Raw genomic sequence first — 15,473 nt, 5'->3', positions numbered from 1 at the left:
AAAGTGGATAGGAATCAGTTTTTCAGTCTCTTCTCAAAGACAAGACCTAGAGACTATGGGATGAGTCTAGTAGGAGCCAAGCTGAAAATGGAAAAGAACAAAAAAAGTGGTTCTACACCAAAGAGGTATTAGAGATGTGGAACTCCTTAGAGAGGTTGTGTTGGATGCTTAAGGCTTACATGGGTTTAAGGAAACTCCAGATAAGTACTTGGGAAATAAATCCATGAAGAATTACTGACCACATAAAAAAGTGTGTCTAGTTTGGGAGAAGCCTTGAGCTCAAAATAATTGGAGACTGGTAGAGAAGCTGGAAAAAGGTATCTCATATACTTGGCCTGTTCTTCCTCTTCCCCATCCTTGTCTGATTTTGACCATTGTTGAAGACATGATACTGGACCAGACAGAACTTCCATCTGGTTCAGTATGGCTGTTCTTCATTTTGGATAGGTAGAACTCTGTATCTAATCTCATTGATTTTGCAGTAAAATCTGTGATTTTTTTTTTACTGAAACTGGTGAAATGGCCCATTTTGAAAGAAGGTATCATAAATATTTCTTGATGGAGTTTTCCTTACCACACGTGTGGCTGAAGCAGAGTGTGGTGCTTTTTTCTGTTGGCACCCAGAGCCATACTCTCTTGAAACAAAAAGATTAAGGAACTTTTAAAACATATTTTCTGCTGGGGCACACACTGGGAGGTGCTCATATTTTTCATTGTAGTATTCTAAGGTTCCCCTTTCAAACTCATGAGACCATGGTTAATTTGAGCCTCTAGCCCATAGGAATTACATGCTTAATTGCTTTGATAATTTTTAAAGCTCGAATGCAGCTTCAAAGTTCAGCACCTTAAAAATTGTCTGCCAAAGCAAAGGGTGGGGTGCAGCTGTAGGTAAGAGTGCATTATTTATGTCAAATTTGACGAATAATGTGTAGCTGTGTAATAAAAAAAATATGTAATTGTATCTTCATATTATAGGCAGATTTTCTACAGGTACTTCCTTTTTACATGAATAGTCTTCCAGATGCTGGCACAGGGCCATTATAGCTTCCTTTAAGGGCTGAAATAGTGAATCTCTTAGTTCAGAGATTTATTTTCAGGTGTGGCTAAGTTTTCATTGCCTAGTTGTAAACCGTTTACTTGAGGATTGCATTATGAAGTACATCAGTTACAGTGGCCTGACAGCACTTCCCTAAACCAAGAGAGTTTGCATAAAGATACAGGTTATTTGGGATGGTGGTACCTGTTTTTTTTCTAAGATCTTTGCCCACTGTGCTGGGGGAGGTCAAAGGACATCAAAACCTCTGTTAACCCTTTTCTTTCTTTTCTTTTGCTTGTAAAGAACTGATGTCAGTCACTTTAATTTTATGCTATAATTGAATGTGTTAATGTGTTTATATTCTTAGCGATTCATTAGTTTTCAAGAGGATTACTGTACTCCTGTCAAGATAGGTAGTTTTCTCACAGAAACTGGATAAATTATTCATAAGAAAAATTATAGGCCTCAACAATAGGAAATATTTATGAGACTGCTTAAAGACAAGCTAGTTTATGCTTTTCTCACATGCTTGGGATATAGCAGTCTCCTATCCACCCTTCTTGCAAACAGTGGTAAGGAATAAATTTTTTCTTCTTTTTTTTTTTTCCTTTCCTCTGCAGCATTAAAGCTGGGTCCTGAAGCATTCAAATTTGATGGTGGCGTAGAGGCAGTGGCAGTGCGGCAGAATGAGAAGTATTACATCCTAAGACCAGAGGTGATTGAGACCTACTGGTATATGTGGAGATTCACCCACGATCCCAAGTACAGGCAGTGGGGCTGGGAGGCAACACAGGTAACTGTATTAATTATCTGTCAGTAATTTAATTCTGTGTATTTTCCTTTTGTAGCCGCTTAAATCTTGTGGTACTGAAACACTTCAAATGGTAATTGATTTTCATGAGTTCCTGTAAACCAGGGAACATATTGGGGTGTGTGCAATTATTCCAGTTTTGGAACTGTTGAATCAGAGGCATAGATAAGATGTGTTCAGCATTATACAGCTGGTGAGTTTCAGGCATGGAAATAGAATCCACTGGTCATCCACTCCTACTGTTATCAGTAGCCCACAGCCCCTGAGAGAGGTAATTTATGTTCAGAAGTGAAAGTGTATTATAAATAGCTTTGTTAAGCATGTGTTTGCACTCAGTTTAGATTAAAAGACAAAGCTATTCTTACAGTTTCTTCTTAGTCGTCTATTAAAACACAAGTGGTAGGACAACTGTTCTCAGATGGCTTGTAGACTAGATAGCATGTACATATGTATATGTAGGTTGGTATCATGGCTTTTTCTTTTCTTAGTTGTCTGATAGGAAGGAAAAAAATTGCCAGTCAGTTTAGATTTACTCAATTATAACAAAAAATTACAGCATCACAAGAAGTAGATCATAAAAGAAAGTAAGTAATGGCACATAAGGCAGAACTTAAAAATTGTTGCTAAGGTATTTTACAGATTGTTGGGTTTCTTTGTATAGCTGCTTTCTGGGGTTTAAATCTGGTTGTTGAATGTTTTAATCAAATTCCCAAGTGTAAAAAAGCTTCTGAGTCTTTCTCATTGGAAATGCTTGTACTGGTCTACAGAAGCCCAGATTAGTTGTAAGACTCTCCTGGCCTTCGTTCCTTCGTCCTTTGTACGTAGATGGACAGCACTTTTATCTGGTAGTCATAGATTATGGGCTATGTGAACAACTAGGCTTAATTTTCACATGACAATATAATATTCTAGCTGTAAAAGTTATTTGTAATCCCCAAAAGACTTCGCCGTTTAAATGCTTCCTAGGGTTGAACTTGTGAATTTTTTTTGGTCTCATGTTGCTCACTACTTCCACCTGCTGGTCTGTACTGGGCTCGTGCAAAACTAATTTGCTGGCCAAGTAGTTTTCTGGTTGTCTTCAAGATCTGTGGATTACTACAGCTTCTCCACTCCCCTGCTAGAGCTCCAGCAGTCTTTGGAAAGACAGCTCAAAGCCAGTTTCAGAGATGAGAATAAACATTAAAGATAACAAAACACTAATGAAATATTTTTACTACAGCCAAAGGAGATGAGGGAAGAGCAAAGGAAGAGACAAACCAAGAGTCTGGAGAAACTTTATTCTGCAGGTGAAAATCAGTTTCATTCCAGAGGCAGGAGACCCAGAAAAAATACTTGGAGGAAGAGATCTGTTGAGAAGTCTGTATTCATCAGGTGGAAGAGAGTTACAGCAAGTTCAGAATATTTAGCTGAGCTCATCCTTATCCTTCCCTCAGCACAGTTACAATTATGTAGGAGAGGCCAAGTATTTTAAGATTGTGCTTTAGTCTTGGTTAGGTTTTGCTCTGAAGACTGTTTGTTACAGCCAACATTATGTTATTCTGGAGAGAGGTTCCACATCTGTCACATTTGTATTCCAGAATGGATTGCCGCTCTCTCCAAAACATCAAACATCGAGTCACATCATCCCTTCTGCCCAAAATACGCATGTTTCTACTATGACAAAGGAACGGATTTAGTAACCTACTCCTTGCCAGGGTGTGTACTCCAAATGCTTGCTTACCTAACACCAGCTCCTGTCGGAAATTGTGGCTGGATGATCCACGCTGAGATTGTGTCCTTTGTGCTAGGTTAAAGAATTAACAAATGTAAATTTCTTTATGCTAGGATCTGTCTCTTAAGCACACTGCAAGCATGTCTCTGTGTTGCATTTCGTTCAGTTTCTCCATTTGCCTTCATATCTTGGTCCTCATTAATGCTTTCAAACCAAGCCCTCCCTCCCCCCCGCCTCCAATTTTCTCTGTGTGCAGGGTAGGATTTTATTTTATCCTTCTGTCAGCCTGCATCAAAATTGTGTAGATCAAGCAGCCCCTGTGCTTAACTGCCTCTGTCCTTACAGAGTGCCTTTTTTTACTTGCTTCCTCAATAAACAGTTTCTTTATCCAACATAGCCATAAAATATTTTTGAACTCTTCAAAAATGCTTTTGCATAGCCCTCCCTTCCACAATTACAGATTTTCTTACCCCACCATCATACTAACACAGAAGCTGGGGAAGCTTTTTGTTCCCCAGGGTTTTCTGTTCCCTGCATATAGATAATAAGTTCTTGTGTTTACTCATAACTACTCACTACTTTTCCTTCTTCCCTACCACACACAGCTCTGGTTGTGTTTATTCCTCCATTTATAAATAGAGAAGAATCTGGTATGACACACACAGCAGTTGGCTTGCTGCTCTCGTACAGCACTGTCTGTATTCGCTTTCTTTTGCCTTTCAGCCACTGAAGCATACTTTGAAATTTGTATTACAGACTTCTCATAGTGAGTCATAGTTTCCTCATCAGAAGTCTAGTAGTTCTTCTAAGCTTTTGGGGAAACTGAGTTTTGTTTCTGAGTTCTAATGGTCTTATTTTTCTGCACTGAACCTGGTGTAACCTGGTGTTTGATGACTGAGTTCTCGGTGGTCTCCCGTGTTTACTTCTTTGAATGGATGAATACATCCCTACCCGAATGGATTTGGGTTAGTTCACCGGTATGTTAGAGGTCTGCTTCTGTCATTTTAAGAACTCTTCAGAGATGATCTAGGATACATTACAGAACCACCTGGCTTTTAAGTATACTGCGTTACTTAAGTGTCTTTAGCACTCCCAGCCCAGATCTCCCTCTCCCTTTTATCAATGGGAATTTGCATGGAAGGCTCGATTGTGTGTGTATGCAGATCTTTGTACTGTACTTCCTTTATCAGTTTCACCGTTAGCAGCTTCTTTTTGCCTTTATTATCTAGATTTTTAGACAAAACTTGGACATTTTAGTGCAGATGTTGTGCTTTGACCAAGGCCTGTTTTGTCACATCTTTCCAAATCCGGTGTCTGTGGGGAAAAACCAGAAAGTTGAGTCTTATATTCCCTCAGTGATCATAAATCCCAATGACAGGTTCTGATTCTCTTTCCTAATAAAAAAATGGCTGATTCTCCCTAATACTATACTTAGCACTAGAGATATCATCCATCTCAATTGTATTGGGCCAGCCAAATTGGATGATGGCATGCTGGGACGCTGGCTGAAGTATTACAGAAATATGCATGCAAGGTTAAATACAGAAAATTACTAAAATCCTTTCTAGGCTGATTATTTGAAAGCAATAAGAGCTACCACTTCACAATAGGCATGTAAAGCCAATTACTAATCTAAGCTGTGTGAATGAAGGGTTCAACTACTTGTTGGGGACTTGCGTATTTGACTAAGTAGGATTGCACCGTGGAGGCTGCAGAGTTTGTTCAGAGTTTCTACTTACAATGAAAATAATATACAAGACCTCAAGTTTGAGCTAACTTCAGGCAAACTGAGGACTGACAGTAAGATGCAGTGGAAAAGACCTATAGTGCTCTCCTTAGTGAAGCAAAGTAGACGGAAAAGAGCCAAGCATAGGTTGGAGGTGAAAGAAACATGGTTCACAGTTCATGGGTTGGAAGCTGTGAGTATCACAGCTGGTGAAGAGACTGGCACAGTTTTTATGAGCACATTGTTGGCATAGTCAAGAAGAGTCCCACATGCAACCACAAAAACACCCTCAGAGGAACAGAGGGAGCTGGGGTCCAATCTAGAGGCATCTCTGATTTTATTTCCAAAGAACTTAGATCAACTCTGACCTCCCTGTATGTCATAGGCACTATTTTTGAGCAGAGACACATGTATTTGGTAAGAGTACACTATTGCATATTCTTTTGTTCTGCTCTTCATGTGTATAAAGGGAACTGGAAAATCCACTTCTTTTGGTAGTTTGTTCCATTATTTAATTACTTGTGCTGTTAAAAATGTATGCTTTATTTCCCATTTGAATTTGTCTAATTTCAGCTGTTAATCACTGGATTTTCCTGTGACTTCCTATACCATATTAAAATGTCTTTTATTCCCCCACATTTTCTTTCCAGAGAGTTTTCATAGATTGTAATAAGCTTACCACCGAGTCTGCTTAAGATGCTAAACAAATTGTACTGTCTCTAACTGGAAAGCATTTTCTCCAACTATCTGCACCCATGTCAGTTCATCATCCTTTTTAAAAAATGAATTCTAGAATTGCATATTCTAGTTTTTTACCCACAGCCCTCTGTAAAAGTAAAATTATATCCCTGCTACTGTTTACTTTCCTTGTGTGTGCATCTGCCACAATATCCTAGCAGGAACTCATACTGAATTGTCTCATGTGGCCACTGAATTCTTTGAAGTGTCTCTACTTTCCAGGCTAATCGGGTTCTGCAGTTATACAGACCTTATGTCTAGATTTAAGATTATGTGCCTGGTTATATGAAACTCCTTTCATTTGGGGGCCAGTTACCACCAGATTACACTGTCTGCTGTTATTTACCCATGTCATTTTTGCCAGCAGCAGTTTTGCGGTGACAGAGAAAACTTCAGACCGTTCCTTGTAGATATCTGTGAGCAGCAGCTCTCTTTGGTGGTGATTTTACATTGTTAGTTCATTCTTAGAGCACTGTCAGTTTTAAATTAAGATAGTGATATTGATATGGTATAGTACGGCTTTGTCTTATCATAACATCTTATGGTACCATGTCAATTGCTTTAGAAACTTTTAAGTTTATTACACCTCTGCAGTTACCTTTATTGGTCAATTTGTAGACCTCAAAGAATAAAATCAAGCTTGTAAGCGAGACAGTTTTCTATAAAACCATGGTGATTGGTGTCAATTATCCTCTTCTATATTTTTTACATGTGTTTCCATAGTTCTTTGGAAATAACATCAAGTATGCCATCCTAAAATTATTAAGCCTGCTAATGCCTCATAATAGGAGCATTACCTTGATACCCTTCCAGTCATCTAGGACTTCCCTCTAGGGTGCATTTTACCAAGGAGACTGGTCCTCAGCTATTGAGTGAAAGAGTAGCCAGGTGGCAGATCAGATGCTTCTACACCAAGTACTTCGAGATCTGTGTGAAGGCAGAACATTGGAAATTTGAAGTGCCTTTTAAGCAGCTTGTCTACAGTACTGAACTTTCAGCCAGTATCCTGGAGTTCTGTACACCTCGAATCAAGGACAATATGTTTATCCATATTTGAATGAATAGCTGTATAGCAGTCTTTCAGAGAAATTTTTCTTCTGCAGTTATTACTACCTGCAGTGTCTAGATCTCTGACCAGCTAGGATAAATCCTCTGCCTGTCCTGAACTCCTGAACAGAGTCTGTCTCCTCAAGGAAAAACTTCTGAAGATACAAGACTACTTGGTAATTGTAAGGAAAAAAAAAATCAATATAAATCATGCATTTTCTTTCTTCGTGCTTCTAGGCCTACTGATTTGACCAGTGTTGCACTTAATTATCCAAGCATGAGACCTCTACAGCATAGAGCAGGCTCTCAGTGCTGTCTATTGTCTGCAGTTTCCAGAACAAACGAATTGAAGTAGACACTGTCCTAACAGTGGTACTGTTTGTTCCTTCTTTTCATTTTGCCACAATCACTAGCAAGTTTCTCCTGTCTGAGCTGTGCCACACAGTGTCAGGGTTGCTGAATCATTGACCAATGGAACACCTGCAAGGTCAGACTCTGCATGCTAGAAATTCTGGCAGGTTTTTAACCATTGGACCTTCACCCCCATCTTGCCACACTCCAGAGCAGAGACAAGGTTGTGTTCTGCAGGGTTACAAAAAAGGGGATAGTGGCAGGAGGAGCCACTTAATTTCCTGCTTAGAAAGCAAAAGTGCTTTGGCTCTTGTTTATTCGAGTAACACTTGCCTAGCAGCTATAGGACTTGTGAGGAGGAACATGCAAATGGCTCCATAAACAGCATGTGCGATATTTCTTCAGAAGTTGGCCAAGCGATTAATTTTTTCCTTTTCCTTTTTTTTGTTTATTTGGCTGCCATGTGATAGGTAGCATCACACGTGGTGTGCAAGAGCATGCAAAGAGATTGTCATGCGTGTGATGCTGTTGGATGTGTCGCATACACCTTTCTTTCCAGATTGTAGAGAAAACCTGGTCAACCCAAATTCCAACATAGAAATAGTCTCAGTGTAGCCCTAGCCTGCACCAGTAACCAGATCTGAAAAGAATTCATCCAGACACTTTCCTTTTAGGCTCAAGTCCCCCCAAAAAAGGGAGAGTTTCCATTTGAACTTGGAGAAGGCTCAGCTTGAGATAGGGAGTTACAGCGAGAATTAGATTTTGCCAAGAAAGATTTCTATTTTCACCTTTCTCGGCATAAGCTCAGGCTCTAGAGCTACAGCCATTCCAGTAACATCCTTTTATCAGTCTCTCCTCTAGCTGCTTTGAAAATCTTGGTCTTCAGAAATTTGAAAGCACTTTGAACAGGCTGGATTATTCTTTGGTCCATGAAAACCTCACATTTCCACAGGGTAAGAGTGTATGCTAGAAGGAGGTTAGCTGTAGTACCTGATGTGCTGTAACTTACTGTCCTTGGTACCTTTTCACTTTTCCTCCTGATTTCAGTGATGGCATCTGCCAGCATTCTTCATGCACGTGTCCAGTGGAAAATTCTCCTTTCTTTCACAGTATTTCTGGTATGCAGAGCTATAGTAAGGACCTTGAAGAGTTAATTTTGCTTGAATTTGTTTTCTCTGCATCATTCAAAACTTATTTGCTCCCCTGCCTTGACTCCCCTCAACTTCTGTTGAGTATAACTAGCAAAAATCAGAATTAACAAAAATCTGGGCCTAAAGCACCATGTGGAGAGAACCTTCATAAAGGCTAACGGGCTGAATCATAGATTAGTGAACAACAGGTAGCTACATGCAGTAGTTGGTAATGACAGACATCCTGAGCCAAACATTTTCCTTCATCACTGTGCCTTTTCTGTCCCTGCATGAATCTGTTAAAAGAGTTGGTGTCTGGTGAGGAAGCACTGCCAAAGCAACGGGGAAGCGCAGATAACCTGTGAATCATTTCAGAGTCGTTTCTTTGAGGCCAGTTTTAATGGCTGATATCCTTGTGTGCTATAAGGTCGTGCATGTGAGCGGAATAATGAAAGCCTAGGCAAGAGGTGCTCTGAGCTACTAACACGTTCTTTCCAGTCTCCTCCTCTTCCATTGTGCTTCTTGCAGTACTGTGTTGGAGCTGACTATCTGGGTGATTTGTGAATCGTGGATCCATTGGCCTCTTTCTGCATGGAATGTTTATGGATTTAAACTTCATGCTTTAAAGATAAAGAGCTCTTCTGCAGTCCAGCACACAAGCTGACTTGAGTTTCAACTGTATAAAGGGGAAACAGAGAAGAGCACATGTAGGACATGGAAATGTGGGGAGAAAGCAGCAGCTAGAACTTTATAAGATGAAATCAACAGTCCCTAAAGATGAGTACGGCATTTTATTCCTACTTTCAGTTAAGTCCTATGACTAGCTACTAGTCACAGAGTTCCTATAACACTTCAAACTCTTCCAGCTGCAAAATCCAGGGATGTTTGTCATCTTCATATGCACCTCATAGCACATGTTGTATGGATTGCCTGATGGACGTTCTACTCAGCGTTACCTGTGAGGAGTTGTACCAGCTCAGAGCAAAAGTCTACTGAGTCCATGTCCTGTCATCAATATCAATCAACAGTAAATACCCAGGAAGGAAAGTATTCTTCTGCAGAATACTTTCATAGTATCTAGCAGTTTGCCAAATGTGGTGTCGTTAGTAGCCCTGGAGGGATTTTACTTCTGTATGTGTCCAGTCCCTTTTTATTTTTTTTGGTCAGCATGAGCTGTTAACACTCACAGCATCCTCTGACAAGGAGATTCAGAACAGAATAATGCATCACAGAAAAAGCAACCTCCTTTGTTGATCAAGCCTGATCCTTTAATGTTTCCAAATTTTGCTGTACAATTACATTCTACTTTTCTTTTCCCTTCCTCTTTGCAGGCAATTGACAAGTATTGCCGAGTCAGTGGTGGCTTTTCTGGCGTCAAGGATGTTTATTCCTCATCTCCTACATATGACGACGTACAGCAGAGCTTTTTTCTTGCTGAAACTTTGAAGTAAGTTCTCTTCACTCTTTGCATCTTCCTGTAAAAGCTAGCATCTGAATTCTAGAAGAATGTCGTGGCTCAACGAATAATCTCTTGTCTTGTCAGGGTGGTTTATGGTTTGGGCTTTCTTTTTTTCCTAGCTTTAGTCCCAGATCAATGCATTTTACCAGCAGAAAATACAAGCAGAACTTTCCATGCAAGAAGCTTATGCTGAGAGCGCTTTAGTTTTTAAGACTTCTATTTGATTTCTGGTATCACAGCAAGGAGAGGTTATCTCCTTACAAGAAATTCCCTTTGCAAAAGACACTGGGTTTTTAGATATACTGACTTGACATATCTTATACAAGTCTGTGCCATGCTCTGATATTGTAGAGCCTGTTTCTCCTGTACACTGCAAGGGAGTAAATGCATGGAACAGAAGTCCTTTATGTCCTTGGATGATTTTTCTGTATTTATCCCACAATGTATTTTTCTAGAATGCTTTTCGGTGTAAGTAAGAACATCAGGCATATTTTATAATCTCTTGCATACTTAAACATTTTCAATTTAGTCAAATCAGTAAGACACCTGTAGTTGACTCTGAAGAAGCTCATGCACTGTGTTGCATATTTGGTTCAAGGTAAAATGTTCAAAGTCATTGGTCTTCCACTGTGTTTCTTTTTAATTAATAACAAAAAGTGCTATACTAGAATATGCCATACTCTCTAATTTATGGAGATGATACATACAATAAGAAAAACTTGTATAAAGATCTTATCTTATGGGTGTTTTAAGAGATCCATTTTTAAAACTGAGCTAGCATGTCATGGCTACTCATCACCTCCATCATTGACACAAACCAGCTATCAAGAGCACTCTTTTGTCACATGGTTGTGATCGCTCTGGGGTTTTGCCTGTGAAGCAATGTCTTCTGATGTGTGACAACTTTCTTGATACTCAAGTTACATCAGCAAGTTTGGTAATATAGTTCTGGCATTGAAATCTACCAAGATTCTTGTATTGGTTACCTGCCTCAAATCTTGTGAATTGTCTACTTTTGAAAGAAAAGTGTCTGAGTTGGCTATATTCCCTACCCCTTTTTTTTCCCCTGCTGCATAACAGTTTGGGGAATGTTTTAATTAGTTAAATTCACAGACAGAAGCCACTGCTGGCAGTGTGAATGAGGCCAGAGCTGCTATTAGGAGACATAGTTACTTCCTCTGCTTGCATATCCATATCACTTTCTGCCAGTGTGTGATGGAAGGGATGATACATATGTTGTTGCACAAACCTGTCAGCATCAAAGACTCATTAAGGTGCCCTTTCTATCTTTACAACCCAGTGATATGACAATAAAACCGTTGTAACCATTTGACAGTCTAGCATGGCATGCAGGCTTTTCAGAATAAATAGAGTTTCTATTAGAAAAAATAGCATTTACGGTATTGGCAATATCAAATTTTCAGGTTTTAGCTGTAGCTGATGTATGTGAAGGTTGATTTTGGGTATTGGGAGCTCAAAATACAGTGGGGAGAAAGCAGGTCCTGAAAGTGGCAGTACTGGTGCCTACTTCAGGCACCACAACATGTTTCCCTGGCAAGAAAGGTCTCTGAGGTCATCACATGTAAGGGGAGAGTCTGGCTCTTCTGTCCTTCTGCTGGCTTCTTACCAAATTCCTCTACATAGTCACAATACGTCATTTCCCCATGTTATCATTATAAAAGAAAGTCAGCCACTGCTACCTCCTCTGTTGTCTTCATTAATTTTATTTCACTTACTCCTTCAAGTTCATTTTCTGGAGACTAAAAGCTATACTCCCAGAGAGAGAGGCAGCAGTTGCAAACAGGTCCAGTCAGAGAAGCAATACCTCCCCAGGACCTGATCTTATATGATTGATCTGCCTATAAAAGCCAAATCAGAGAATGAAATCTGTTCCTAAGGGACTTGTGTGGTGACAAGGCTGACCTTTGAAGTATCTTCAGAATCCTGTCTGCATCCTAAATAAGGTGATCTGAAAATTCACTGATGCATCACTCAGTAACTGGATGTACTATAGTGCAAATATTGCAAAAGAAGGCAGTTCTAGGAAGGAACTCAGAAATTTTTATTGTTTTTTTGATTTGGATCGTTTCCCGCTTGTGGGACAAAACAAAGTTTTATTGGAGAGCTGGATATTAGATGTTTGATGTTGATGTGATTGGCCTAGCCAAACTAGAAACTGGTATCACCTTGAGATAAAATAGAAAACATAAGATCAGGAGAGTTCAAATGGCTACAAAAATAAAGACGGAAGGGTTGGGTGTGATGCCATGAGGAAAATGAAGATGTCCCTAAGAAGAGGGGCATAAAATGTGTGTTACAGAATGCCTGCTGTGATCTTTTCTGCTAGGGATGATAACTTCTGCTTCTTCATTCCCCTCAAATTCAAAAATGATACCTCTCCCAAAGATGCATTGTTACTGCTCAGAAACTTTGGCTCATCAAAGATACTTGGCAAATTATGAGGGTTTGGGCAGCATGAGGGGCAAGAAGGTAGCTGTGAGTGGGAAGGAGCAAGACATAGAAATAGGTTAAGTTATTCAAAGAAAAAGCATGAATCAAACGAGGAAGGTGAATTTTAGTAAGATGAAACATTGCTGCTGTGGTGAACAAGAGTTTGGAGAGCTGCAGAGGAAGAAAGCAAGGTAGGAGTAAGGAGGAAAGGAAAGGCATGACGCTTTAAAGACTAATGAAAAATGTAGAGAAAGAGACTAGACATGCAGGACAACACTGAATCATCTCAGCGAGAAATTTTTATCTGTAAACAGTTAACTGGTGAGGAAGGGAAGGAAAAAGTAGAGCTTCAGTGACTGGGTTGTGCTGTGGATACAACTGGCAAATAAGGGCAATGGGAGAATGGTCAGGCAGTGACACACGACTGTAGACAGTAGACACTACCAGTGTCTGAGAGAGAGTGAAGTAACAGCAGCCTCAGCAGAGCGAAGGCAGAACAACGTGTGTGCACCTGCTGGATGTGACAGACCCCACTAATGGGACGACACCCCATCCTTGTCACATGCTGCAAGACCTGTCATTTTCTGGATGACAGGAAAGCAAGCTGCAGCAGGAGCTGAGAGGTCCTGTGCACCCACGACATTACGCTTGCACTTGCACAGTCAGGTTTTCTGGAACAAGGGAAATGCCTTTTGAATTTTGTCAGTTGAGTTTGGAAACCTTGACAAAGATCCCTACCACTAACATGTAGCACAGCCACATTCAAAAGTGTATATTAAGGAAAAAAAAACCAAAAAACCCAAAACTTTTCTTCCACGTATGTCCAGAAACATTAATTTTGTTACACGCTTCATTTGCTCTGCACTACTTTATAATGTACAACATTGATGAATCCCTTCTGCACAAAATATTGGCCCATTTCCTCCCACCTGAAGCTGAACCAGCTTCCAGCACAGTGACGACAAGTCAGATATCTGGCACGACTTACTGGCTTCTCTTGTGCTTCCTCAAAATCTTTGATTGGGATTAAAGAGAATGAGTCATTTCCAAGTGGGTTTACTCCATTAAGAAGAATTTTTTGCCAACAACTTCTCTGCTCCCCTGTTCCCCAACTTCTCATCCTTTTTGTCTTGATGTTTGTTTTACATTGTAAGTCTTTGAAAGGAGTCTTGAAAAACAGAAGTCACTTGGAAAGATCAAAATGCTGTCTTTATGACAACTTTTCATTGAAGGGCTTGATCACAATAAAAATGACTCTTCAGATCATTATAATGGAGAAGGCTGTGTGGGTGCTGTACAAAAATTGGAAGCCAGTAACTTGTTTATAGCTTTAGCTGCTGACTGGTGGGACCTGAAGCTGCCGTGTTGTCCCTGCCTGTCTGTTGCTCTGCTTTAATACACACCATTTTTCCTCTCTGTCTTGATATCTAGGTATTTGTATCTGCTTTTCTCCAATGATGACCTTCTACCATTAGACAACTGGGTTTTTAACACAGAAGCTCATCCTCTGCCTGTTTTACATTTAGCCAACACCACACTGTCAGGAAATCCTGCATATCGATAAAAACAGCTCTATGAAGAGGAAGAGAGACTGTTTTCAGCTCTGTTTTGTTTACATGGACCACTTGAGACTTTAAGCAGGAGAGGAGACAGACACTTGATAAAACTAGACCTCTGACTCAAGCAAGTACCGGCGTGAGAAACAAAGCTCTTCAGCATATAGATAAGTTAAAAGTTCGGTTTTATACATGACCAAAACACACTAGTGTGGTATTTGCAGGACAGAGACTTCATGTGCTTTGAACCCTAGCAAGACATGGAATCTACTGCTTAATATAAATGTAGCAGCATAAAGAAGAGGAGGCTTTCCCGTCCAGGGAGAGGAACTTGCTGCTGCTGCTGTTCGCTGTTGCAAGGAACACATCAGTCACCTCTTTGGGTTCCAAATACCTAGATTTTCTTTTTTTTTGTTTTGGTTTTTTTTTTGTTTGATGATGGCATGAGCAAAGCAACAACAAAAAGCAACACCACTGCACCAGCAGCATCAGGATTTGAATTTTTTTCTGTACCTGTCTGAATTTTCTAAGGAGCATCTGTTTGTCCAGACTGGCAGCCATTCTCAGGACCTCAAAGCTAAATTCTAAACTATAAAAACTATTGCCTCCTCATTTTCCCTTTCCAAAATAATGCTGAAAGATCTGTGTTGTGTGCTTACATCCAAAACAACAATTAGTAAGCATTTGGTTTGTAGTTCACTGTCAGTAACGTGGGCTTAGTTCATTTGGCAAGCTGCAGTCACAGTCTGGAGCATATCACAGGGGTAGGAAGGAGCCTGAGTTTCCCTTCCTCACAAATCCTGTCACATGGAAGAAAACACTCTCTTATTAGTCCTGGTTCTTTTAGCTAAATAAACAGAGATGACAACATGATTTATATAGGAGGATACAGTTTATGGCACCTAAAAACGTTCCCATAGAGATAAGCAGCAGGAGTTTGTTGCTTTATATTTTTCCACACAATCTGGATTTTTCCTAAAAGTTAAAATTTCATTCTTTGGATGCTATTCACAGAACCTTCTTTGCAGGTATTTGTATGACAGAAGCCTCGAACTGCCTTTGATTTAGTTTACAAAACTCCTTTTCTTCTGGGTGCTCCAGTACAAAGCCAACATGAACATCTTTGGAAGGAACGTAACATCTCTTACATATGAGTGGAAAAAGAAACTGAAGAGTCTCTTCTTCCATTAGTGGTAGAGGAAGAAACTGAAGAGTCTCTTCTTCCATTAGAGATGCTGCTACCTACATGGGTTTTTTTCAAATATTCCTAGGCTGGGCTGGACAGTATCACTTAAATGGAGTCTGTTTCAGTCTTCACTTGCTTGCTAAAAGAAGTTTCATCTTTTTGGGTATATCTCAGTCTCTTTTTTTTTTTACCGTTGTTCCAGAATCCTTACAGCTCAAATTATTCTTTTTACTCCCCTTTATAGCTCTCAAATCCTTTTACCATGGTGACT

At 39.9% G+C, this 15,473-nt stretch overlaps 1 protein-coding gene across 2 annotated transcripts in view; it reads left to right on the top strand.

Annotated features, from left to right (window-relative positions):
* The window catches only part of MAN1A2 (mannosidase alpha class 1A member 2), a 145,734-nt gene extending 130,532 nt beyond the window's left edge, over positions 1 to 15,202 (top strand). The window contains exons 11-13 of one of the 2 annotated variants that reach the window (XM_074853972.1): positions 1,657 to 1,829; positions 9,882 to 9,997; positions 13,892 to 15,202. In XM_074853972.1, coding sequence (XP_074710073.1) covers positions 1,657 to 1,829; positions 9,882 to 9,997; positions 13,892 to 14,024 — 422 coding nt within the window. In that variant the 3' untranslated portion in view covers positions 14,025 to 15,202. Of the gene's footprint in view, positions 1 to 1,656; positions 1,830 to 9,078; positions 9,544 to 9,881; positions 9,998 to 13,891 lie in introns of those variants that run through there. The other variant, XM_074853981.1, reaches the window with a different exon arrangement.
* Positions 15,203 to 15,473: the final 271 nt, after the last annotated feature.

The sequence above is a fragment of the Strix uralensis genome, chromosome 2 (assembly GCF_047716275.1).
Source record: "Strix uralensis isolate ZFMK-TIS-50842 chromosome 2, bStrUra1, whole genome shotgun sequence".
In the NCBI taxonomy this organism is placed as follows: domain Eukaryota; kingdom Metazoa; phylum Chordata; class Aves; order Strigiformes; family Strigidae; genus Strix; species Strix uralensis.
This window is presented reverse-complemented; position numbering and strand designations above follow the sequence as displayed.